The 27,166-nt window shown below is 45.1% G+C and overlaps 1 protein-coding gene across 2 annotated transcripts in view; it reads left to right on the top strand.

Moving 5' to 3' along the window:
• The window catches only part of ABCA1 (ATP binding cassette subfamily A member 1), a 147,107-nt gene that overhangs the window by 81,302 nt on the left and 38,639 nt on the right, over nt 1-27,166 (top strand). For both annotated transcript variants that reach the window (XM_054520393.2, XM_024252473.3), the window contains exons 8-22: nt 1,019-1,111; nt 6,051-6,291; nt 8,997-9,136; nt 9,469-9,585; nt 13,808-14,005; nt 14,749-14,954; nt 15,478-15,654; nt 17,424-17,646; nt 19,385-19,606; nt 20,668-20,872; nt 21,962-22,075; nt 23,876-24,047; nt 25,018-25,149; nt 26,454-26,596; nt 26,803-26,940. In XM_054520393.2, coding sequence (XP_054376368.2) covers nt 1,019-1,111; nt 6,051-6,291; nt 8,997-9,136; nt 9,469-9,585; nt 13,808-14,005; nt 14,749-14,954; nt 15,478-15,654; nt 17,424-17,646; nt 19,385-19,606; nt 20,668-20,872; nt 21,962-22,075; nt 23,876-24,047; nt 25,018-25,149; nt 26,454-26,596; nt 26,803-26,940 — 2,521 coding nt within the window. The remainder of the gene's footprint in view (nt 1-1,018; nt 1,112-6,050; nt 6,292-8,996; nt 9,137-9,468; nt 9,586-13,807; nt 14,006-14,748; nt 14,955-15,477; nt 15,655-17,423; nt 17,647-19,384; nt 19,607-20,667; nt 20,873-21,961; nt 22,076-23,875; nt 24,048-25,017; nt 25,150-26,453; nt 26,597-26,802; nt 26,941-27,166) is intronic.

Below are 27,166 nucleotides of genomic sequence, written 5' to 3'. Positions count from 1 at the left end.
GTTCTTTTTAAAAGAAAACATCCCAGGCTGCTATTTCTCAGAGAGAGTGAGTCCCAGCCACTTCTAGACATTTTTTGTGTAGTCTACATTATAATTTCACAGCAGTCTCTGATATGACAAATGTCAAAATAGCCCAAACTTCTCTAAACTTCAGAGATGTCTGATATGATATTGAATAAAACAATGCTCATAGAAACATCAAGAAAGGTGGATTTTCCCTGGATACTTTTTTCCTGCTTGACAAACAACAATGAAGAAACTGACCTCATGTCTTTTTCTCTTTGGAAGCCTGAACACTCAGAACCCAACTTGAGGCTCCTCAGCTATAGCAGTTCTGACTTCATCATCTGTAAATTATTGTTCTTTTTTTCTTTAGCTTATGCTTTCTGCCCGAATTTATCTTTTCCCTCTTCTAATGAATTATTGTCCTATATCTGCTGTGCAGTTAGGTGACATATAACAGCAATTAAATATATGAATTGGTACATACAAAGATTTGACTAAAACTCGATGTAAAAATAAGTGTTCTACGTTAAGTTTCCAGTGTTAGAAACAGTGCTGACTTGAACAGAGTGACAGAATTCCATCTTTCCCTATTTTTGACAGCTTTAAACTTTATATTTTCTTCCTTTCTTGTGAGCCATCATTAACTTGCTTCTCAAAGCCATTCCCATATTACCCATCTTGCAGACGCAGACAGATTTGGGAATTTGCGGTCAGAGTTGTATTGGACACATCCCCCCAGCCCACATGAGATCCTTTTAATCTATTGCATATGAACTGGTTTTAAGTACAATATTCCTACTTCACTTAAAACCATTAATCAAAGAATGAGTTTGAAAATGAACAAAATGCAAACTTACAGTTAGAAATAATTGTAGTGTCTTTAGTTTTGGTTAGTCGGTTTCTTGTTTGTTAAACTCAAGATTGTGAACAGTTTTAATTCACTTGTTTATTTCCAATAGAGATTTCAGGTTTACATTTGAACTCAGAAACAAAGTTTTCTTTCTCATTACAGAGAACACTAAACTCTACATCTCCCCTCCCGAGCAAGGAGCTGGCTGAAGCCACAAAAACATTGCTGCATAGTCTTGGGACTCTGGCCCAGGAGGTAAGTTGTGTCTTTCCAGTACCACAAAGCGGATCATCCACTGTATCAGTTTTTTCGTTCCTGAGTTTGGCAAGAGGTCCTTTTGATTTGATTGTCACATGGGATGTAATATCAATTTTCAAAGTATAAGTGATGTAAAAAATAATGTTTTGATTTCCTTATTTTAGAAATGAAGAAATCTAAAATGCATAGATGTCTCAGCTAATTGGTTAGTGGCTAACAGCTGGATATCTAGTTGAGAACCTTCTCCATTTTTTCTCTTTGCCCCTAGGTAATCATACATTTGTAAAGAGGAGAATTATCTCTGCCACCGCCCATGCACTGCTTTTGTCTGACCAGCAATTTCTCCATATTGCTTCTTCAGTAGCAAGGCTAATCATTTTACCAACACACATGCTTGCTAACTAACAGGAATAACGTGGTACCCCTAATTCGGCCCTTTCCCTTGAAAGCGTCTGGCTTCTGAGGTTCAACTATGGAATATGGTCTCTTAATGAACATTAAGTTGAGTTTGCCTTTTAGGTCCACATGTTGACAAATGTATCAGAGTAATCTCTGTCCTAGGATCAGAGGGCCTGTAGGCACTTGCAAAAGCAGTTAGCGCTGACTCCCAGCCAGTGCACACTCCACCTTTCTGACTCCCAGCCTTGTCTCAAATTAGACTTGGAAGCGAGGAGCTGTCTGGTGTCCCCCTGCATAAGAAGCTGAGCCAGGGGGCAGTGCTCACAAACAACACAGACTTTAATGTGTAGGACATTGGAAAATAATAATTTGTGGGGAAATTGTCTCAGACTTGGTCCACCCTTATTTTTAGCTGCTTCTCTAATCCATTTTTCTTTTTTGGGTGCTTGTATCTAACCTACCCATTTTTTGGTGCTTGCATCATTTTTTCAAATATCAAAAATGAACTTTATGTTTTCTAGCAATGAAAGTATTGCATGTTCATTGTGGAAAATGCAGAACACTTGGAAAATACAAAAATGCTGAGATCAAACACTATTGATACGTTAGTGTATTTCTTCCTGTCCTGGTCTACTTTCTTTCTTTGAATTCTGCTCACGTGTCTCTGACTGATGAGGTTTGACTTTTGGGTTCCCTTTCCAGAGGAGAAGCCTTCTTTCAGCTTGCCATTTGTTACCCTGGTTATGAAGGCTGGTGACCTTTTTTACTAGGTAGAGAAGCTGGACCAACTGGGGTTCTTTCAGGGGGAGAATGAGAAAGAGAAACTGTTTTGCAAGCCTGTAGCTATTTCTCTAGGGCCCTGTTAGCTGACATTGACATGCCTTGCATTGCTCTGCAGATCCCCTCCCAGCCCTCTGTCCCTTGTTCATTTCTAGCCTTAGAGAAAGCAAAGCAGGGTCTGTAACAGGGGAGGCTGCCTCTAAACTCAGGGTTTGGTTACAGGTGTTTTCACTTACATCGCTGGCCCTGATTTTTTTTTCTGGTATTAAAAAAAACAAAACTGGAAGCAGGTGATGTTCCCCTTGCTGATGTGGTGGAAACTCTCCAAGTGAACAATATACGTTTTTCTTGGCAGCTGTTTCTTGTGCCCTGCTTGCTCCTGGTCCAGGACAAGCAAGGACCATCTGCTTCTTTCAATAGAACACCTCCAAATCCCTTTTATCACAAGTTACTCATTGTCTAACTTGCTATTTCTGTGAGATAAATGGGAGAAGATCAATAACTGCACTTGTTTGTCCGGTCAGTGTGTGGAAAGTTGAGAATTTTGACCAAAGCACACCCCTTGAAAGGAAAAGAAAAAGGAAGTGAATGTCTTCTGAGAAGCTGCCTTGGTTCAGACAGTGTGACCCATTTCCCTGTATACTCCACATGACAAACCTGAGTGGGTCTCATTGTGTCCATTTTGCAGATGGCACCAAGGCTCAGAAAAGTTAGGCAACTTTTCCAGTCACCCAATGAGTTTAATTGACAAAACTGGGATTCAAACCCAGAACTGTTAGATTCCGAAGCCTGTGCTGTTGCCTGCTTCGTCGTGAAAACCTCCAGTAGCAACTGGAATAGAAAGGAGAACCTTCCAAGAAAGAAAATATGCACTAGTAGAACCTGGAAATTGGGAGGAAATGAGGACTTGAGGAATAAGATGGATGAAAGCTGACATGAGTTTCACATCTGGGTGATGGGAAGGGAGGACAGGGAGGCAGCATCTCAGATGTCCACCCAGCACCGACCAGCTGCCTGGCATTGCTAGGTGTTGGGGACTCAGCAGTGAACACGCTAACTTCTCTGTTCTCTTGGGGCGCATATGGGGTGAGAGACTGAAACAAACAGGTCAGTGTACAATGCCACAGGAGGGATATACGCAGTGAAGAAAAAGCAGGGTAAGGGGCATAGAGCATGAGAAGGTGCTTTTTTAAAGGGGGTGATTAGGAAAGCTCTCTCTAAGGTGACAGTTGAACCTGAAGGAGATGACAGCATGTCTGTGGTGAGGGAGGGAAACTCCGAACAGGAAGAATGGCAGATACAAAGACATTGATGCTAGAGCATGCCTAAGGAATGTGTTTAAGGACCAGGGAAAGTGAGCAAGTGGTGGCAGGAGGAGAGGAGCTCAGAGCAGGAGGAGGTGAGTGCCATACAGGCCTTGCAAGACTTTGGATTCCTGCTGGGTGAGATGAGAATTCAGTGGAGGGCTTGAGGGGAGGGGACATGATGTGATCTAGAGTTTAGACTGTTTACACTCTGGTTGTTGGGTTGAGAAGAGACTGGGATGGGGGAAAGGGAGGGCAAAGGACACTGTGCTGGGTTGAGAAAGCAGTAAGTGGTTTTCATTCATTCACTCAACCGATGATGTTCAAATGCCACCATCATCCGTGGGCTAAAGGATGAAGAGCCATCCCTCCCTGAGAGTCAGGAAGCACTTCCCAGATAAAGTTTGGAGTGTGAGCTGAGGTGTAGGAGAAAGAGTAAGAGTTTACCCCTGAAGCGGGTGCTGGGAAGAGTCATTAGTTTGCAATAACTCAATAATGTATGGTGCTTCTTTAGAAAGATTTGCTGACTTTATGTGGGAAGAAATTTGGTTTTTTGGGGAGTGGTGGGATGGTGGTGAGGCTGCCTATGGAAAGAGAAGTGAGTGTTTTGACTCACTATTATTTAAAAATCTCTAGGGCTGTTCCAATAAGCAACAAAAGGCAAAATGGCCTGGCTCTCTGTCCGCTTTCTGGCTGTATTCCCCGTACAGGTTATGAAAAGATAAAGTTGGGAAAAGTTGTCCGCCTCACCTAATTGTGTTCTTGTGGAGTGTGCTAGATACCCACTCTCTGGAGAAAAAAAATCCTTGTGGCCTCTGACCCACCTCTGGAGAGCCTAGTTCCCTTCTGGAGGCAGAAGGCAAAGCTTAGGACCTAGAGAGTGCTGGACCACGCCACTCACAGGAACCAGCAGGCTGTGAGGTTGAAAGCTAGGCATATGGAGCTTTCCAGGCTGGGTGCAGGGCCTCGTGACCCCTCCCCCTCCCCTCTGTGCTCTATAGCTCAGTCTTCCCAGGCAGTGTGAACATGCAGTGACATTTCAAGGAATATAGGGATTTATTAATGATTTATTGTGAAATGTTGGGAAATACAAAGTACTCTATAAATATTTCATAATAGCATTGGGGCCGAGAACTCCACAAAGTGCCGGAATACATTTGCATGTAAGACAGAGTGCTGCCCGGGTCATTGATGCTTGTTGAGTGGCAGTCACAGACACACCCTTGGCTGCCTGGGGTTTCTGACTCACCCTGTTGGAGCTGTTCTGTGCAGGGCATCCTCTTGTGTGGCATAGGATTTGTGCCTCACCACACACTGTTTTAGCTTTCTTGTCTTGATGATGAGTAGAGGGCAGTGTCCAGACCATGGTGTAAGCATCTACTGCCCCCCCAGGGTTACCAAAACCAAGCCAAGTTGTGTCTCAGCGAGCTCTGTGAAACATGGAGAAGTTGAGTACTCAGAGACATGACATGACTTTTCAAAGGCTGTAAGCTGATGAGAGACATAGCTAGGATTCAGACTCGAGTTTTTCTTTTTTTTTTAGACCGAGTCTTGCTCTTGTCGCCCAGGCTGGAGTGCAGTGGCACTTGGCTCACTGCAACCTCTGCCTCCTGGGTTCAAGAAATTCTCCTGCCCCAGCCTCCCCAATAGCTGGGATTACAGGCACCTGCCACCATGCCTGGCCAACATTTTTGTATTTTCTTAGTAGAGATGAGGTTTCACCATGTTGGCCAGGCTGGCCTCGAACTCCTGACCTCAGGTGATCCACCGCCTTGACCTTCCAAAGTGCTGGGATTACAGGTGTGAGCCACTGTGCCTGGCCCAGAGTCGAGTTTTTCACCTTATGCTTTTTCATTGCCTGACACTTTACTGAGACCAAGATAGGGAACTTCACATACAGTACCTTTTCTCCCAAGGCGGAAGAGGGCTATTCAGTTTCTACACTAGAGTTCGGGGAGTTTTAGAAGTGAGTCAGTTATCGAGGATGAGAGCAGTTCCTGATAGGCTCAACCACAATCAGATGTAGCTGTTCAGAGAAAGCACTCTCATCTATAAACTAGAAGATAATCCCAGTGAAACAAAGCCCAGGTCCAGGGTCTTCACTAACTCCAGGCTGTGCTTCTCAAACTTTAGTGAGCATAGGAATCACCTGGGCATCGTGTGAAGCTGTAGATTTGAATTCTGCAGGTTGGCAGAGGGGTCTCAGAATCTGCATTTCCAACAATGTCTCCAGTAATGCTGATGCTGCTCGTCCCTGGACCACAGATTGGGTAGCCAGGTTCTGGCAAGCTCATCCCAAGGCTTTGAGATGACATCAGACAAAATATGTTCTGGGACATGGCTTTTGAGAGGTCAAGAAAATAAGATGTTTCTTTCTCTTCTCATCCCCAACCCTTGCACTACCTTTTCCTCCCTTCCCCTATCCTCCTTTTTCTCCCCATCCCTGATGCCAGCTGTTCAGCATGAGAAGCTGGAGTGACATGCGACAGGAGGTGATGTTTCTGACCAATGTGAACAGCTCCAGCTCCTCCACCCAAATCTACCAGGCTGTGTCTCGTATTGTCTGCGGGCATCCCGAGGGAGGGGGGCTGAAGATCAAGTCTCTCAACTGGTATGAGGACAACAACTACAAAGCCCTCTTTGGAGGCAATGGCACTGAGGAAGATGCTGAAACCTTCTATGACAACTCTACAAGTGAGTGTCTGTGCAGACCCCAGCCCTGTCCCCAACCCCATCCCTGCCTTAGTTCTGGCCTTGGCCTGTGTCGTCTCCTCCCTCTGTAGCAGCGTTAGATACATACATGCCCATTTGCCCACCAGACTGAGCTCTCCTAGAGGAGAGAGGCTTCTCTTGAATAGCTACCTGTCCCCAGTTCTCTGAATGTAGCCTGGCACATCTCAGGTGCACAGTAGTGTTTATCAATGGAATGAATGATTGACAGCCAACCTCCTGGTTTTCTGTGGGATGTAGAAAGGTGGCTTTCAGGGTGATCAAGAATGAGATAACGGTAGAAGGACAAATCCTGCAAGATCTCACTTATATATGGAATATATATAAGGTAGAAAGTGTCAGTTTCACATGATGAATAAGTTCCTGGGATCTTGATGTACATCGTGATGACCATAGTTAGTAACACTGTATGGTATACTTCAAATTTGCTAAGAGAGTAGATCTGAAGTGTTCACACTACACAAAAAAGGCAACTATGAGGTGATGGATTTATTAACAGCTTGATTGTGGTGATCCTTTTACAATGTATACATAGATTAAAACATCACACTGTATACCTTAAATATATACAATTTTTATTTGTCAGTTATAACTCAAAAAAGCTAGAAAAGCATTTTTAAAAAGGATGATATTCTGGTCTTAATATTACCATTGAGATAAGCTTTATAATAACATAAAAAGAACAGTAATGATAATAGCAACAACAACAACAAAAAACTAACATTTAAGTAGAATTTCTTGTGCACTATGCATTCTGTTTAAGTTATCTCATTTTACCCTCGTGATAACCCTGCAGGGAAGATTCTTTAACCCCACATTTCATAGGCTCAGAGAGGTTAAGTGCCTTGGTCAGAGCCACATCAGAGTTAATCCACAAGAGCCAGGATTCAAGCCCAAATCTGCCTGGATCTGTGCTCTCTGAGATAACTGTCAGTGGTGGCCATGTGTGTTCTCACACTCAGACATTTGATCTGCTCATTGTTTCCCATTCTTAGCTGCAAGGCAGTGTTAAATAACCCTGTGTCTCCATATCTGCTCCCCACACTTAAGCACTTTTGTGGGCCCGTGTGCCATATGCCTCGTGGCAGCAGGGATCCAATGTCACAGTTTTAGGCAATGGCATCCTTTTCCTTGAAAACTTGGTGCAGGGGAACCTTTCTCCATTTCCAACCACAGGTGTGTCTTTCAGACACTGAGTGAGGCAGGTTTTGTACTTCATTGTAACACAAGAACCTTTTCTTCTCTGGAGTAAAGCACTCCAGACATTCGCAAGTTGCTTTACAAGCCTGAAGAGGATGGTACTGTAGGCAACTTTAATTAAATCCCATCTCCTCCTCTCCCCCAGCTTGCAAGTTGACCCAAGGAAGCCTTCATTTCCATGATAGACTTAATTGTGAGGGCATCCTCATTAAAAAAAAAAAAAAAAAAAAAAATTCTATTATCTTTCCAGCATATAGAAGATAGTATCTAAAAAACCCTGAAAAGCTTAGAATGAATTTTTAAAAATCAGGGATCCTGCTGGATAACCAAACCCATTTGTCTGTTACAACTTTTGTATTTGGGTTTTTGTTAAGTGTACATATAATGGTTTGTGTTAATTAAAGAGAATTTTTTTTTTTTGAGACGGAGTCTCGCTCTGTCGCCCAGGCTGGAGTGCAGTGGCGTGATCTCGGCTCACTGCAAGCTCCACCTCCCAGGTTCACGCCATTCTCCTGCCTCAGCCTCCCGAGTAACTGGGACTACAGGTGCCTGCCACCATGCCCAGCTAATTTTTTTTTTTTTTTTTGTATTTTGAGTAGAGACGGGGTTTCACTGTGTTAGCCAGGATGGTCTCGATCTCCTGACCTCGTGATCCGCCTGCCTCGGCCTCCCAAAGTACTGGGATTACAGGAGTGAGCCACTGCGCCCTGCTGAGAATTTTTTTTTTTTTTGGGAGACGGAGTTTCGCTCTTGTTGCCCAGGCTAGGGTGCCGTGACACAATCTCGGCTCACCGCAACCTCTGCCTCCTGGGTTCAAGCGATTCTCCTGCCTCAGCCTCATGCGTCACCATGCCCAGCTAATTTTGTATTTTTTAGTAGAGACAGGGTTTCTCCACGTTGGTCAGGCTGGTCTCAAACTCCCAACCTCACGTGGTTCGCCCGCCTTGGCCTCCCAAAGTGCTGGGATTGCAGGCGTGAGCCACTGCACCCGGCCCCAAATTTTGGTTTTTGCTTGAAAACTGAGGTCTGAATTCAGCCTTCTGGTTGCCCCTCAAGAGTCAGTTTAAATGTTGGTCATGTTAGTTGTCAGTGAAAACAAATGGGAGGCTGGCATGAGAGTGTGAATCTGGAGTTGGGAGGGCTTGTTCTTCATGAAAACATTTTTCTGGATCAGCTCAGTTGTGAGTTATCTGTCATTGATGTTATAATAAGCTCTGATTATTTATCAAGCATCATTCTTTATAGATATCTCAGTTTAATCTGAGATAATCTCCACATCTCTCCACATAGATGTTATGAATTTTACTTTTACAGAGGAGCCAACTGAGGCTCAGATAAGTTACTTATTATATGACTAGTAGTGGTAGAGCTGGGGTTTGAACTAAGAACTCTCTGGCTCCAAAGCCCTTATAAGTTTCTATCAGTATATGACCATGCATATGAGCATTTGTCTCTCCTGTTCTTCGTAGCTCCTTACTGCAATGATTTGATGAAGAATTTGGAGTCTAGTCCGCTTTCCCGCATTATCTGGAAAGCTCTGAAGCCGCTGCTTGTTGGGAAGATCCTGTATACACCTGACACTCCAGCCACAAGGCAGGTCATGGCTGAGGTAAGCTGCCCCCAGCCCAAGACTCCCTCCCCAGAATCTCCCCAGAAGTGGGGGCAAAAAACTCAAGGTAGCTTCAGAGGTGTGCGCTAAGTATACTCACGGCAATTCTGGGATTCCCAGAGTGAAAACCTCAAGTCTGATGCAGACCAGAGCTGGGCCAGCTCCCCAGTCCTGGGTATAGAATCATAGTTACAAGCAGGCATTTCTTGGGGTTGGGGAGGACTGGCGCGGGGCTGCTGTGATGGGGTATCTTTTCAGGGAGGAGCCAAAGCGCTCATTGTCTCTGCTTCTCCTCCTTTTTCTGCGGTCCCTGGCTCCCGACCTGACTCCAGGTGAACAAGACCTTCCAGGAACTGGCTGTGTTCCATGATCTGGAAGGCATGTGGGAGGAACTCAGCCCCAAGATCTGGACCTTCATGGAGAACAGCCAAGAAATGGACCTTGTCCGGGTGAGTGTCCCTTCCATTATTACCATGTGCCTGCTTGATACTGGAGGGGTGAGTTTCTGGTCACTTTCCCAGGTGTGAGTGAGGTGAGAATTCTTTCAGTTTATCTAGCTGGGGGAATGTAGTGAGCATAGCTAAAGTCACAGGGCACCTCCTCTCCAGAAGTACAGGCCATGGTGCAGAGATAACGCTGTGCATATCAGCATCCATGCCACTCATGGTCAAATAGCAGTTTTCTGAAAAACTTAGTGAGGGCTGGTGTTTGGAAGTAGAGTTGAGTAATTGCAGTAGCCTGACTATTTTCATTTTTGGCTGCAGCCTCTCAGCCAGCCACAGCATCTCCCTGTGTCTTGGTAGGTTTTGGAAAGAAGTGTGGGAGCAAAAGCATCATGTTACATGTAGTCTGGCCTGAGATACTCATTCTCAGGGCACTGTGTGAATGACGAGCTGCTGTTACTGTGTGGAGGGGAAATGCACTTAGTGCTTCAGAGCCACTTGAAAGGGTAAGTGCTCTAGAGACAATTGGATTCAAATGTGGAGCAGGCTGAGCAAGAACAGAATGTCTCCTTTGCAGGAGCCTGAGTGCTGTTAATCACATCTTCCTGCCTTGGGCTGAGTTAGAGAATCATTAGACTATTTCCTGTTTCCATGGTGAGAGAGGCCTCTTCCTTTTGTCTCTGCTCCCCTTAAGAAGCAGGTGAGGATTTTGCCAGGTTTCTTGTTTTGAACCTTATTGACTTTAAGGGCAGCTGGGTTTTAGAGGCTGTACCTACCTAGGGGGAACACTTCCGAAGTTTAGGACTATTTCCTGATCCACTGGGAGGCAGGTTACTGAGGAAGTCCGTTTAAAAACAAAGGACTTTATACTGAGAAAAGCATAAACAGTGATTTGTATGGATTCACACTGACTAATAATATAGCTCATGCCATTAAAGTGGGGTCTCTTCTTTAAAGGAGGGTTATATGATCTAGCCCCGTAGACCTAAGCGTGGTTTCAGGCCTTTTCTTCCTGGTCCTCTCCTTGGAATCCATATTTCTACTAGTTGGACTTTTTCTGTTTGTCTGGCTCTCAGAGGATTATAGGAGGCCCTGTGAAGTGACTCAGTGAATTTTGATTTGTGGGCAAATAGATGCTTCCCTAGTCTGAAATTGAGAGTTTGCCTTAGATGCTCCAACTCTTCATAAGCTCCCAGTTCTTAGAGGACAAGATTCTTGTAAACATGGCAGTGGCATTCATTAGGAATCTAGCTGGGAAAATCCAGTGTGTGCGCTTGGAAATGAGGGAGCTGGGGCCGGAGAAAAAGGCATGGGCATGCCCCGGAGGGACTTGTGTGTCAAGCTGAGGACCTTTAAGCTCTAGGGTACCAGGCAAGGGGAGATGTAGATACGTTACTCTGATGGGGTGGATGAATTGAAGAAGGACGAGGCAAGAATGAAGGCAGAGACCAGGGAGGAGGCTCTGCAAGTGGCCAAGGCATAAAGCAAGAAATGAGGCCTGGTGACTGCTTAGTGGTGGAGCAGTGAAAGAGAGGGAGGCATCAAAGCGAGTCTTGATTTCTAGCTGGGTGGGTGGTAGCGATGTCCAGTAGGCCAGTGGCTACTGAGGTCTGCAGTGGAGGAGGGTGGTTGGGCTGGAGATAGATGATGAGGGAGTCATCAGCCTGTGGGCGGAAGAAAAGGGAACCTCTTCCAACGGTTTTCTTTGCTTCTTCTCTCTCTCTCTCTCTCTTTTTTTTTTTTTTTTTTTGACGGAGTATTGCTCTGTCACCCAGGCTAAAATGCAGTGGCATGGTCTTGGCTCACCACAGCCTTCGCCTCCCGGGTTCAAGCAATTCTCCTGTCTCAGCCTCCAGAGTAGCTGGGATTACAGGCACGTGTCACTGTGCACAGCTAATTTTTGTATTTTTAGTGGAGACGGGATTTCACCATGTTGGCCGACTGATCTTGAACTCCTGACCTCAAGTGATCCACCTGCCTCAGCCTCCCAAAGTGTTGGGATTACAGGCATGAGCCACCGCGCCCGGCCTTTCTTCCCTCTCTTAAAGAGTGTTTATTTAATTCCACAGACATGAGCTTGTCACCCCCTGCAGCCTGGCATCTCCCACACGAGGTGATGGCTGAGGCTTCTGCTTCTGCTAGGGTAGCTCTGATCTTTCTGCTTTCTCTGGCACTGTCTACCCGTGTTGCCTCACCCCATAGGTCCCAGGGCACCTCTCTCGGGCGAGTCATGGAACCCTCTGACACTGATTTGTTCTCTTTTCTGAGCTGCTTTTAGCCACCCATCCTCGGGCCCTGTTTTCTCTCTGCCTCCACCCTTGCAGGCAGTCTTAGGTCTCCTGCCCCTCGCGAGCACCCTAGAGAGGCCACGTGCTCAGCGATCTCAGCAGGCGCATCTTTCTAGTCTTGCTGTTCTTTCTGGCCATGTTGTTCAGAAGCCATACTGGGCAGGGCTGACTTCACCCTAAAGGCTGCATCTCTTCACTCTGCTTTTGTTTGTTCCAAATAAAGTGGCTTCAGAATTGCTAACCCTGGCCTCTGTGAACTTGTGAGGTACAATTTTGTGTCTGTTATGTTAACAAAAATACATACGTACCTTCCTGGTGATGGTATAAATTGCTATTCTCTATTGGAAATCAATTTGGAATGAAAATTTCAAGAACCATTTTAAAATGTGCTATCCTGTGTACCTCCATTCCACCCACCCCCAGGGATGTAACCTACTGAAATAATTTTAGGGAAGTCACCATATGAGAGAAAATGTTATTGCTATATTGTTATTGTGAGAAATTGGAAATAGACTAAATGTTCAGCACTATAGGAATAATTAATGAAATTACATATACTCTATAAAATCATTATGCTCCCATTAAAATAATAAATACAAAGCCGCAAGGGGGGAAAAGCTTATAATGTTAGTGAAAATAAGACCGATTTTTTTTATAAAGCAGCGGTTTTCAGACCCTTGGAGACTCCAATTCGGTAGAACCAGGGCTTCATCTTCTCTCTCGAAGCTGTGACAGGAGTTGCAAATGCCTCTCCTTTTTGCTGAGTTTGCAGCTGCTGTTTTTCTGGCAGCACATCTGTGCAGGCCTCTGCCTCGGCCCCTCTGGATCTGCTGATTGAGGAGCGGATTGATCTGTCCTTCTCTTTCGTGAGGACCCATGTGAGGACCCAACCGGCAAGGGAACAAAAAATGGAAATAGGCCTCCTTTGCATCATGACCTGTACATCCTGCAATTGGAAAAGATTGTACTTTAGTTGGTTTAAACCAGCAGCATTATTTTTCTAAACTAAGCAGTAAGAAGGAATTAGGTTTTATGTGGGATCAACAGACTGGGTCTCAAAAGAGGAAGGTGATAGAACACAGTGGGGTGGGGGAGGTGCACTAGAAACAGAGGGCCTATGCTTTCATTCTGGCTTTGCTACTTTATAGCTGTGTGACCTAATCTTAGAGACTTAACCTCTCTGAACTTCAATTTTCTCATCTATAAAATGAGAAATATTAAAAGGATACTCACTGGGCTGGTGGCTTGTGCCTGTAATCCCAGCACTTTGGGAGTCTGAGGTGGGAGGATCACTTGAGCCCAGGTGTTCAAGACCAGCCCAGGCAACATGGCAAGGCTCTGTCTCTATGAAAAAATTAAAAATTAGCCAGGTGTGGTGGTGTGCACCTATAGTCTTAGCTACTTGGTAGGCTGAGATGGGAGGATCACTTGGGCTTGGGAGGTCAAGGCTGCAGTGAGCTGTGATTCCATCACTGCACTCCAGCCCGGGCGACAGAGCGAGACACTGAATCAAAATGACAACAACAACAAAAGGCAAAAAAATAAAAGTGCCCTCTTTATGGAGTTGTGTGAGGTGAAGCATATACACTATTCAACGTAGCAACTATATAAAGGAAGTATTGTTGTTGTTACTGTAGTTAATAATGTTAAGTGAGATGTTTGGTATAGTGGAAAGCATATGGACTCTGAATTCAGACTGGTCTGACTTTGAGTCTCACCTCCACATCTAGTAATACTATGACCAACCCCTGGTTAAAATCATGTTTTTTTTTCCTTCAGCCTCAGTCTTCTCACATGTAAAATAGGGACACTGTCATCTACCTCAGTTTTCTGTGAGGATACAACAATGACAGTGTATATGCAAGTATTTTGTAAATTTTATAGTGTTCCTCAAGATTAGGTTGGTGTTTACTACTTGTACTTTCTCACTGGAATGGCAGATGCTGTTGGACAGCAGGGACAATGACCACTTTTGGGAACAGCAGTTGGATGGCTTAGATTGGACAGCCCAAGACATCGTGGCGTTTTTGGCCAAGCACCCAGAGGATGTCCAGTCCAGTAACGGTTCTGTGTACACCTGGAGAGAAGCTTTCAACGAGACTAACCAGGCAATCCGGACCATATCTCGCTTCATGGAGGTGAATCTTTTGCTTGGATCATTTAGAAAAGACTTAACGGCTTCTTTCTCTGAGAGGTTATAATAAGGTTCAGGCAGGAGGCAAGTTTAGAAATAATGTATAGTCTCATTTACAAAAGTATCCCTCAAGCCTAACACAGGATTTGGTAACAAAAGGCACTCAATAAATGTTAGTTGAGTGGTTGAATGAGTAAATAAACTCTAGCTTTAGTAAATTAGCTTATTCTATATAGGCTCAAGAGAATATTTCTACCCATTTTCTTCTAGGTTTTCCTATCTCAGTGACTAATGGTAGCAAAGCATTCCCTTAAAAAGGCATTATTTGTGAAACTTATCTAAAATCTAATTCAGGTCCAATTAAATTTTTAAAATTTTATATTAAAAATTATATCAGTAGGGATGGGTAAGAGGTGTTTTGGTCTGTTTGGTTGGTTGGTTAGTTGCTATGACTCAGAATTGCTGAGAAAACAGAAAAGTAAGATAAGATCATTGTTTTAACCTTTTTTCCCCACGAAATCAATAAATAACATATCTCTAAATTACTCTTAGAATTTCTCTTAAATTGCAGTGAAAAACCAAAATCCTCCATTCTTGGTTGAAGATTGGAAAACTACGTTAGAGAGCATTAGAGAGAGAGGATGAGCAATCGTGTAGTCAGCCCTTGCCTCCTAGTGTAGGATTTGTCTCAGCCACTGCTTGTTGTCCTGGCTGCCAACGTTCTCATGAAGGCTGTTCTTCTATCAGTGTGTCAACCTGAACAAGCTAGAACCCATAGCAACAGAAGTCCGGCTCATCAACAAGTCCATGGAGCTGCTGGATGAGAGGAAGTTCTGGGCTGGTATTGTGTTCACCGGAATTACCCCAGGCAGCATTGAGCTGCCCCATCATGTCAAGTACAAGATCCGAATGGACATTGACAATGTAGAGAGGACAAATAAAATCAAGGATGGGTAAGTGGAATCCCATCACACCAGCCTGGTCTTGAGGGGGTCCAGAGCACCTATTAGGACAAGAGATACTTTATTTTAACTAAGAATTTGGTAGAAATTTCAATAACAACAAAAAAACTCAACTTGGTGTCATGATTTTGGTGAAATTGGTACATGCCTTGCTGGAAGGTTTTTCATAGGTCATAAAATATCAGTATCTTTTGATTTAGCATTTCTACTCAAGGGAATTAATTCCAGGAATTTTGGTGGCAGGCACCTGTAATCCCAGCTACTCGGGAGGCTAAGGCAGGAGAATCGCTTGAACCCAGGAGGCGGAGGTTGCAGTGAGCCAAGATCGCGTAATTGCACTCCAGCCTGGGCAATAAGAGTGAAACGCCATCTCAAAAAAAAAAAAAAAAAGATACAAAAATAGAAAAAGGGGCTTGGTAAGGGTAGGTAGTAGGGTTTTGGGTGTTTTTTTTTTTTTTTTTTTTTAGTCGTATGGTTCTAAAGGAATGGTTGATTACCTGTGGTTTGGTTTTAGGTACTGGGACCCTGGTCCTCGAGCTGACCCCTTTGAGGACATGCGGTACATCTGGGGGGGCTTCGCCTACTTGCAGGATGTGGTGGAGCAGGCAATCATCAGGGTGCTGACAGGCACCGAGAAGAAAACTGGTGTCTATATGCAACAGATGCCCTATCCCTGTTATGTTGATGACATGTAAGTTACCTGCAAGCCACTGTATTTAAGCAGTTTATACTGTGCCAGATGGGGGCGTGCGTATGTGTGTGCATGTGCGTGCACGGGTGAGTGATCTGGAAATAAGATGCCAGATATAAGTTGTCAACAGTTGCAGCCACATGACAGACGTAGATATATGTGCACACACTACTAAACCTCTTTCCTTCTCATCCATGGTTGCCACTTTTATCTTTTTATTTTTATGTTTTTTTGAGATGGAGTCTTGCTCTGTCACCCAGGCTGGAGTGCAGTGGCTCGATCTCGGCTCACTGCAACCTTCGCCTCCCGGGTTCAAGCTATTCTCCTGCCTCAGCCTCCACAGTAGCTGGGACTACAGGCTCATGCTGCCACGCCCGGCTGATTTTTTGTATTTTAGTGGAGACGAGGTTTCACCATGTTGCCCAGGCTGGCCTTGAACTCCTGAGCTCAGGCAATCCACCCTCCATGGCCTCCCAAAGTGCTGGGATTACAGGCGTGAGCCACTGCGCCCAGCCCACCACTTTAATTTTTTTACACTCTACCCTTTCGGTCAAAATTTGCTCAATCTGCACGCTTAAAATGTGTCATGACAAACACATGCAAGCACATACTCACACATACCCCCAGACGCAGAAACAGCATCTAAACTTATAAAAGCACAGTTTATGTAAATGTGTGCACTTCTTCTCCCTAGGTGGTAAACCACATTTCAAAACAACCCAAATGAAACTGAACAAAGCTTCTTCCTCTTAGACTTTTTAGAAAATCTTTTAGTGCTGAGTCACTAAGCTGCCAAGTTCTCATTGTGGGAACTATGCCTTTGGATGTAATGATTTCTTCTAAGAGAATGGGTGGAGGTGTAGTTATTGCAGACATCTGAAATATGTAATGTTTCTTCCAGATTCTGGAAATTCTCTTATTCTCTGTTGGTGGTGGTGGTGGTGGGATGTGTGAGTGTGTGTGTAGGGATCAGGATGCGGGAGGAGCTGGGTTCTCCTTGTATTGGTTCTCTGTTTTGCATTGAATAGTGTGTTTCCTTGTATAGGCTATCTATAGCTTTTCAGGGTCACCAGAAATTCTCCTGTTTTTCACCTTCTAAACAATTAGCTGGAATTTTTTAAAGGAAGCCTTTTACAAAGACCCCTAAGCTAAGGTTTACTCTAGAAAGGATGTCTTAAGACAGGGCACAGGAGTTCAGAGGCGTTGAGAGCTGGTGCTTGTTGTCGGGTAGTGAATATGTGCCTGTATGGTAAAGCTTTGACGTGAACCTCAGGTTCAGGGTCCAAAATCTGTGTCCCTTTTACTTTGCAAATTTGCATTTTCTATTCTAGCTTGGAATCTGAAACATTGACAAGAGCTGCCTGAAATGTATGTCTGTGCTGTGATTAGGGTTACGATAAGCAAGTCAATAGTGAGATGACCTTGGAGATGTTGAACTTTTGTGAGAGAATGAGTTGTTTTTTTGTTTTGGTTTTTAGTACTTTAAAATAACCTACCTTTAGTTTAAGTATGGCTCACAGTTACCTAGTTACTGAAGCAAGCCCCCAAAGAAATTTGGTTTGGCAACACTTTGTTAGCCTCGTTTTTCTCTCTACATTGCATGGCTCGTGAAGCATTGGATCATACATACATTTCGGAGTCCAGGGCGCCTTTCCTTCTGTGGCCCAGATGTGGTGCTCCCTCTAGCATGTGGGCTCAGAGGCCTTGGCCTATCACCCTGGCTCACGTGTGTCTTTCTTTCTCCCCTTGTCCTTCCTTGGGACCTCCAGCTTTCTGCGGGTGATGAGCCGGTCAATGCCCCTCTTCATGACGCTGGCCTGGATTTACTCAGTGGCTGTGATCATCAAGGGCATCGTGTATGAGAAGGAGGCACGGCTGAAAGAGACCATGCGGATCATGGGCCTGGACAACAGCATCCTCTGGTTTAGCTGGTTCATTAGTAGCCTCATTCCTCTTCTTGTGAGCGCTGGCCTGCTGGTGGTCATCCTGAAGGTAAGGCAGCCTCACTCACTCTTCCCTGCCAGGGAACTCCGAAATAGCTCAACATGGGGTAAGGGAGGAGAAGAAGAAAAAAAATCCAAGCCTCTGGTAGAGAAGGGGTCATACCTGTCATTTCCTGCAATTTCGTCAGTTTTCGTTGGGGAAAGTGAGGCCCAGAGAGGGACAGTGACTTGCCCAGGGTCAACCCAGCTGGGTAGCAGCTAAGCAGGATGAGAGTGCAGGGTTCATGCTTTCCAGATAACCACATGCTCAACTGCGCCATGCTGTCTGGTTGGTAGTGGCTCATGGCAGCATCTGAAAGCTATTTATTTTCTTAGATATATTGGGTGGCGACTCTTCCTAAGTTTCTAAGAACAATAATCAGAAGGATATATGTTGTTGCAGACTGTCTGGAAGCAGAGGCTGAAATAGAGTTTGATGTATGGGTATTTATGAGGGCTCAATACCTATGGAAGAGAGATGGAAGATGCAGGATTGGGCAGAGGGAGGAGTTGAACTGTGATATAGGGCCAACCCCGTGGGGCACTCTAGAGATTATGCAGCTTGTTAGAGTTGTTCTTCATCGAGCTGGAACATCCAGCCCTTTGTACTCCCCCAAGGCCTCCCTCCTGACACCACCTACCCCAGCCCTCTCAATCAATCGTTGGATGTGGGCTGCCCTGGGAAGGTCATGCCCCAGGGCCTATATGGCTCTCTGCTGCTGTGACAAACCCAGAGTTGCTGATGCCTGAGGCCGTCTACCGACAGCTGGGCAACAAGCCTTCCCTGAATGGGGACTCTGGGCAGTGCAGTTTTGTGTCTGAACCATACATTAATATATTTATATCCGAATTTTCTTTCTCTGCAAGCATTTCATATAAAGACGCATCAGGTAAAAATAAATGTTTTTGAAGCAAAGGGAGTACAAAGAGATAAGAACTAACTAATTTAATACTAGTTACCATCTGTTACAAATAGTTCCTACTGATTGCCAAGGACTGTTTAAACACATCACATGGGCTTCTTCTTCTATCCTCACTAACCCTTTTAACAGACAAGGAAATGAGGCTCAGGAAGGTCAAGGACTTTATTGAGGTTCCACAGTAGGATACAGTTCTTGCTAAAAGCAACCCCTCCCTCATGCTCTGATATCTAACTGCAAGGGCAAGGTCAGTGGCAGAGGTAGTGGTCCCATGGTTGGTGCATAAGAGCTGCTCTGAGACAACTGCATGCTGGTGGGTCCTGCAGACATGTACCCATCTGCCAGAGATAAGCTCAAAATATCCACAAGAGTTTGGATGATTGTGGGAATGCAGAATCCATAGTGATCAAGGGGGAAAGTCAAGTTGCCTGGCCATTTTCCTTGGCTTTTAGACAGAAAAGTTACATGGGACATTATCTCCCACAGCTCTTCTCTGGTGCCACCAGTCATAGTCCTTATATAAGGAGAAACCAGTTAAAATTACCTATTGAAGAAACAGAGCAAACTCACCCACTGAGATGCGTAGAAAGCCCTGGACTCTGTTGTATTCATAACTCTGCCATTATTTTTCTGTGTAGTTTTGGGTAAATCACTTATCTTCTTTAGGATAATAATGATCAGTTGCCTCCTCAGAAAGACGAACAGCATTATGCCTCCGCATTGTCTCTAACATGAGTAGGAATAAACCCTTTCTTTTTTCTGTAGATCATACAAGTGAATGCTTGGGATTGTTGAGGCAGCACATTTGATGTGTCTCTTCCTTCCCAGTTAGGAAACCTGCTGCCCTACAGTGACCCCAGCGTGGTGTTTGTCTTCCTGTCCATGTTTGCTGTGGTGACCATCCTGCAGTGCTTCCTGATTAGCACACTCTTCTCCAGAGCCAACCTGGCAGCAGCCTGTGGGGGCATCATCTACTTCACGCTGTACCTGCCCTACGTCCTGTGTGTGGCATGGCAGGACTACGTGGGCTTCACACTCAAGATCTTTGCTGTGAGTACCTCTGGCCTTTCTTCAGTGGCTGTAGACATTTGACCTTCCTTTGGAGTCCCTGAATAAAAGCAGCAAGTTGAGAACAGAAGATGATAGTCTCTTTCCAATGGGACATGAACCTTAGCTCTAGATTCTAAGCTCTTTAAGGGTAAGGGCAAGGATTGTGTTTTATTAAATTGTTTACCTTTAGTCTTCTCAGTGAATGCTGGTTGAATTGCATTGAATGGAATTTTTCCGAGAGCCAGACTGCATCTTGAACTGGGCTGGGGATAAATGGCATTGAGGAATGGCTTCAGGCAACAGATGCCATCTCTGCCCTTTATCTCCCAGCTCTGTTGGCCATGTTAAGCTCATGACAAAGCCAAGGCCACAAATAGAACTGAAAACTCTTGAGGTCAGAGATGGCCTCTCTTGTCTTCCTTGTGTCCAGCATGGTGTTTTGCTTGAGTAATATTTTCTGAACTAAGCACAACTGAGGAGCAGGTGCCTCATCCCACAAATTCCTGACTTGGACACTTCCTTCCCTCATACAGAGCAGGGGGAAATCTTGGATAGTGTGTGAGCCCCTACAAGTGCAAGTTGTCAGATGTCCCCAGGTCACTTATCAGGAAAGCTAAGAGTGACTCATAGGATGCTCCTGATGCCTCAGTCTGGGCTCCATAGGCATCAGCAGCCCCAGACAGGCACCTCTGATCCAGAGCCATCCTTGGCTGAGCAGGGAGCCTCAGAGGACTGTGGGTATGCGCACGTGTGTCGGGGAACAGGATTGTTGAGCCTTGGGGCATCTTTGGAAACATAAAGTTTTTAAAGTTTTATACTTCACTGTATATGCATTTCTGAAATGTTTGTGTATAATGAGTGGTTACAAATGGAATCATTTTATATGTTACTTGGCAGCCCACCACTCCCCTAAAGGGACTCTATAGGTAAATACTACTTCTGCACCTTATGATTGATCCATTTTGCAAATTCAAACTTCTCCAGGTATAATTTGCACTAGAACAGATAGAAAAATGAGACAGACCAGGAAATGGATAGGTGACTTTGCCTGTTTCTCACAGAGCCTGCTGTCTCCTGTGGCTTTTGGGTTTGGCTGTGAGTACTTTGCCCTTTTTGAGGAGCAGGGCATTGGAGTGCAGTGGGACAACCTGTTTGAGAGTCCTGTGGAGGAAGATGGCTTCAATCTCACCACTTCGGTCTCCATGATGCTGTTTGACACCTTCCTGTATGGGGTGATGACCTGGTACATCGAGGCTGTCTTTCCAGGTACACTGCTTTGGGCATCTGTTAGGAAAATATGACTTCTAGCTGATGTCCTTTCTTTGTGCTAGAATCTCTGCAGTGCATGGGCTTCCCTGGGAAGTGGTTTGGGCTATAGATCTATAGTAAACAGATAGTCCAAGGACAGGCAACTGATGCTGAAAGTACAATTGTCACTACTTGTACAGCACTTGTTTCTTGAAAACTGTGTGCCAGGCAGCATGCAAAATGTTTTATACACATTGCTTCATTTAATTCTCACAAGGCTACTCTGAAGTATTTACTGTAATAACCAGCAATTTTCAAATGAGAGAACTGTGACTCAAAGATGTTAAGTAACCAGCTGTGGTCACACAAGTGTTGGTACATGGAGGTGAATCCACTTCAGTTACACTGGGTCAATAAGCCCAGGCGAATCCTCCCAATGCTCACCCAATTCTGTATTTCTGTGTCCCCAGAGGGGGTACAACTAGGAGAGGTTCTGTTTCCTGAGTACAGGTTGTTAATAATTAAATATACTAGCTCTAAGGCCTGCCTGTGATTTAATTAGCATTCAATAAAAATTCATGTTGAATTTTTCTTTAGTACTTCTTTCTTAATACATCTTCTTGACCAAGTCCAAGAGGAACCTGCGTTGGGACAATTTTCATATCAGATCAGATTCTGAGAGAGCAAGATTTAACCCTTTTTGGTTCACACTCTGATCCTCCCCTAAGGAGGTATACATGAAATATTTATTACTCCTGCTTGAACTTCTTTCATTGAATATGCAATTTTGCGGCATGCAGATTCTGGATTTAAATTCTGAGTCTTAACTTACTGGCTGAGGGACCTTGGATAGGCTCGTTATCCCTCAGTTTCCTCATCTCTAAAATGGGGATGGCACCTGCCCCGTGGGTTGTTGGAAGGACAGACGTGCAGAATGTACATTGTACATAGCAGGTTTCAGCAAATGTTAGCTCCCTCTTTCCCCACATCCATTCAAATCTGTTCCTTCCGCAAAGGATGTGTCAAGGAGGAAATGGACCTGGCTGGGAAACCCTCAGAATACTGGGATGGTGCTGAGCTTGGCTCATACCTGTGCTTTGGTTTCAGGCCAGTATGGAATTCCCAGGCCCTGGTATTTTCCTTTCACCAAGTCCTACTGGTTTGGTGAGGAAAGTGATGAGAAGAGCAACCTTGGTTCCAACCAGAAGAGAATGTCAGAAAGTAAGTGCTGTTGACCTCCTGCTCTTTCTTTAACCTAGTGCTGCTGCCTCTGCTAACTGTTGGGGGCAAGCGATGTCTCCTGCCTTTCTGAAAGACTGTGAAACCTCTCTAGGGGCAGAGAAATCACATGCAGTGTCCCTTTCCAAATCCTCACATGCCATTTATGTCCAATGCTGTTGACCTATTGGGAGTTCACAGTCTGGATCCGTGAGGGACATTTTCTTTGTTGTCTTGGCTTCTAGAAAAGTATCTTTTACTTGCCCCCTCCCAAACACACATTTCATGGTCTCCTAACAAGCTAGAAGAAAGAGGTAAAGACAAGCGTGATTGTGGAACCATAGCCTCGCTGCCTGCCTGTGACATGGTGACCCGTGCGTGAGCCTGTGTGGGCTGAGACCAAATGGCTACTGCAGAGCTCAGCCTATGCTTCATAATGTAATCATTACCCAGATCCCTAATCCTCTCTTGGCTCTTGACTGCAGACAGAGACGTCCACGGCTCATCAAAGGCTCTGCCTTCTGGGTTCTTTGTGCTTAGAGTGGCTTCCTAAATATTTAATAGGTCCCTTTTCTGCCAGTCTCTTCTGTGCCCATCCCCTGATTGCCCTTGGTAAAAGTATGATGCTCCTTAGTGTAGCATGCTTGCCTGCTGTTCCTCATCATCTTCTCCTACCTCCTCTCTACACCTAGCTCCTGTTTCAGTCACCTAGAAATGCTCACAGTTGCTGGAATATGTCATGTTCTTCCACACCTCCATGCCTTTGTGTGTACTGTTTGCTCTCACAGGAGAACCTTCTCTCTAACTTGCCTATCTTCTCAACTCCTCCTTTCTCTCCAAGATCTAGTTCAGGATCCCCTCCCCTGAGCATCCCTCCTTGGTTCTCAGGTAGTCAGTCACTCTCTGCCCTGAACTTCCATGGCACGTGAAAGAAAATCTTTTTATTTTAAAACAAATACAGACTCACAAGAAGTAATATAAATTACATGAGGGGGTTCCCTTAAACCCTTCATCCAGTTTCTCCAATGGTAGCACCATGCGTAATTGTAGAATAATATCAAAACCATGAAATTGACATTGGTACAATTCACAAACCTTCTTCAGATTTCACTAGCTTTATGTGCACTCATTTGTGTGTGTGTGTATTTAGTTCTATACAGTTTTATCATGTGTGAGTTCATGTAATTACTAGCTCAATCAAGCTGCAGAAATATCTCATTGTCACAAAGCTCCTTCATGCTACCCCTTAATGGCCACAGCCACCTCCCTTCTTCCTCAGTTCCTGACACCTGTCAACCACTAATGCGTTCCTCATTTTTACAGTTTTATTATTTCCAGAATGTTACGTAAATGGAACCATACAGTAGGTATCCTTTTGATACTGGCTTTTTTTTTTTTTTTTTTTCACTCAGCAGAATTCCCCTGAGATCTATCCAAGTTGTGTGTGTCAACAGTTCATTCCTCTTCATTGCTGAGTAGTGTTCCCTGGGAGGGATGTATCACAGTTCCATGGCATTTTTAGATGTATTTTTTAAACACCTTTCAGCATCCTCTATTTTAATTGTTCGTCAAGTCCTTTTTCCCAATAGACTCTGAATGCTCCTTTATCATTGTATTCCCATCACCAACATCAGTACCCAAATAGGCCCTAAATAAACATTTATAGCCTCCTGCCTGCCTGAGAAACCAGGGTGGACGTGGAGAGAAGGCAGTTCTGAAAGTACAAGCGCAGTGCCCTGTGTCCTTACACTTCACTCCTCAGTGCTTTCTGTGGGTTCATTTCTGTCTTCTCTCCTGTCACAGTCTGCATGGAGGAGGAACCCACCCACCTGAAGCTGGGCGTGTCCATTCAGAACCTGGTAAAAGTCTACCGAGATGGGATGAAGGTGGCTGTCGATGGCCTGGCACTGAATTTTTATGAGGGCCAGATCACCTCCTTCCTGGGCCACAATGGAGCGGGGAAGACAACCACCATGTAAGAAAAGGGCGTGGTTCCCGCAGAATCAGCCACCGCAGGGTTCTGCAATAGAATTAGAAATTTATACCTTAGGAAACCATGCTGGTCCCTGGGACAAGGGCAGGAGCACATGAGGAGCTGCCAAATGTGAAAATGTTATCTAATCATGAGTGTCTTTCCACGTGCTAGTTTGCTGGATGTTATTTCTTCAGCCTAAAACAAGCTGGGGCCTCAGATGACCTTTCCCGTGTAGTTCACAGAATTCTGCAGTGGTCTTGATCCTGCAGCCACGAAAAGATAGATTACATATGTTGGAGGGAGTTGGTAATTCCCAGGAACTCTGTCTCTAAGCAGATGTGAGAAGCAGCTGGGCAGCTGGCTTGATTGCCTTTCCTGGGACCTCAAGGACCTTACAGTGGGTAGTGTCAGGAGGGGTCAGGGGCTGTAAAGCACCAGTGTTAGCCTCAGTGGCTTCCAGCATGATTCCTCAACCATTCCAACCATTCCAAGGGGCATATCTTTGGGGGGTGACATTCTTTTCCTGTTTTCTTTTTAATCTTTTTTTAAAACATCAAATTAATATATTATGAGCTTTTCAGAAGATTTTTGAAAGGCAGTCAGAAATCCTACTACCTAACACAAAAATTATTTTTATCTTTGAATAATATGTTCGTGTTTGTCCATTTTCCATGCATGTGATGTTAGGCATACAAAATATATTTTTTAAAGAATACTTTCATTGCAAATTGGAAACTTCATTTAAAAAATGCTCATACTAAAATTGGCATTTCTAACCCATAGGCCTACTTGTAGTTATTTACTAAAGCAAAAGGACAGCTTTCGTTTGTGTGGGTCTGGTAAGGTTCGTTAGAAAGGAATGGGGGTGTTGGGAGGGTTGGTGTTCTGTTCTCTCTGCAGACTGAATGGAGCATCTGGAATTAAGGGTAGGTCAACCCTGACTTCTGTACTTCTAAATTTTTGTCCTCAGGTCAATCCTGACTGGGTTGTTCCCCCCAACCTCGGGCACCGCCTACATCCTGGGAAAAGACATTCGCTCTGAGATGAGCACCATCCGGCAGAACCTGGGGGTCTGTCCCCAGCATAACGTGCTGTTTGACATGTGAGTACCAGCAGCACGTTAAGAATAGGCCCTTTCTGGATGCGTGTGTCATGCCATCATGGGAAGAGTGGGACTTAAGCATTTTACTTTGTTGTGTTTTTGTTTTTAATTTTTCTTTTTCTTTTTTTTTTTGAGACAGAGTCTTGCTCTGTAGCCAGGTTGGAGTGCGGTGGCACGATCTCAGCTCACTGCAACCTTGGCCTCCCAGATTTAAGCGATTCTCCTGCCTCAGCCTCCCGAGTAGCTGGGACTCTAGGCACACACCACCATGCCCAGCTAATTTTTGTATTTTTAGTAGAGATGGGGTTTCACCATGTTGGCCAGGATGGTCTCAATGTCTTGACTTCGTGATCCGCCCACCTCAGCCTCCCAAAGTGCTGGGAACACAGGCATGAGCCACTGCGTCTGGCCACATTTTACTTTCTTTGAATGTGGCAGGCTCACCTCCCTGACCACCTTGAGAACTAGTTGTTCTTTGATTTTAGGAGAAGTGGGAGGTGAATGGTTGAGCTGGAGAAGTGACATCAGCCCAGCCAGTGGTTGGGGGCTTGGGAAACATTGCTTTCCATTATTGTCATGCTGGAGGGCCCTTTAGCCCATCCTCTCCCCTGCCACACTCCTCATTGAGGCCTGGAGCAGACTTCCCAGACCTGGTAGTGCTTCAGGGCCCTGGTATGATGGACCTGTATTTGCTGCTTAAGACATTTGTTCCCACTCAGGTCGTCCCATCAGCCATAAGGCCCCCAGGGAGGCCGTGTGATGGAGCAGAGAGAGACCTAAGCTCTGCAATCTTGGGCAAAGCTTTTCCCTTATGTTTCTTCTTATCTAAAGTGGACAGCTGGGGCTCATGTGCTCCCTCCTCATCTAAAGTGAACACATGGGGCTCATGTGCAGGGTCCTCCCTGCTTTCAGAGCCTGAGGTCCCCTGAGGTTCAGGAGGGCTGCTCCAGGTGAGTGCTGAGCTGACTTCTTGGTGGATGTGCTGTGAGGACAGCCCATTAAAGACCACATCTTGGGGCCCTGAAATTGAAAGTTGTAACTGCCTGGTGCATGGTGGCCAGGCCTGCTGGAAACAGGTTGGAAGTGATCTGTCAACTTTCACTTTGATTTCCTGAGCAGCTCATGTGGTTGCTCACTGTTGTTCTACCTTGAATCTTGAAGATTATTTTTCAGAAATTGATGAAGTTATTTAGAAAAGCACGGGGAGAGAAAAATATGCCCATTCTCATCTGTTCTGGGCCAGGGGACACTGTATTCTGGGGTATCCAGTAGGGCCCAGAGCTGACCTGCCTCCCTATCCCCAGGCTGACTGTCGAAGAACACATCTGGTTCTACGCCCGCTTGAAAGGGCTCTCTGAGAAGCACGTGAAGGCAGAGATGGAGCAGATGGCCCTGGATGTTGGTTTGCCATCAAGCAAGCTGAAAAGCAAAACAAGCCAGCTGTCAGGTGCGGCCCAGAGCTACCTTCCCTAGCCCTCTCCCCTCCTCCTCCGGCTACACACATGCGGAGGAAAATCAGCACTGCCCCAGGGTCCCAGGCTGGGTGAGGTGGATAACAGAAACTTGTCCCTGGCTGTGCCGCTAGGTCCTCTTCTGCCTTCACTCGCTGTCTGGGGCCGGTCCTGGAGTTTGTCTCGCTCTGTTTTTTTGTAGGTGGAATGCAGAGAAAGCTATCTGTGGCCTTGGCCTTTGTCGGGGGATCTAAGGTTGTCATTCTGGATGAACCCACAGCTGGTGTGGACCCTTACTCCCGCAGGGGAATATGGGAGCTGCTGCTGAAATACCGACAAGGTGCCTGATGTGTATTTATTCTGAGTAAATGGACTGAGAGAGAGCGGGGGGCTTTTGAGAAGTATGGCTGTATCGCATGGCTAGGCTTCTGTGAAGCCATGGGATACTCTTCTGTTATCACAGAAGAGATAAAGGGCATTGAGACTGAGATTCCTGAGAGGAGATGCTGTGTCTTTATTCATCTTTTTGTCCCCAACATGGTGCGCTAAATGTATGGTTAGTTGAA

The sequence above is a fragment of the Pongo abelii genome, chromosome 13 (assembly GCF_028885655.2).
Source record: "Pongo abelii isolate AG06213 chromosome 13, NHGRI_mPonAbe1-v2.0_pri, whole genome shotgun sequence".
Classification (NCBI taxonomy): domain Eukaryota; kingdom Metazoa; phylum Chordata; class Mammalia; order Primates; family Hominidae; genus Pongo; species Pongo abelii.
The sequence above is the reverse complement of the archived record's forward strand: the minus strand, read 5'-3'. Positions and strand labels throughout refer to the sequence as shown.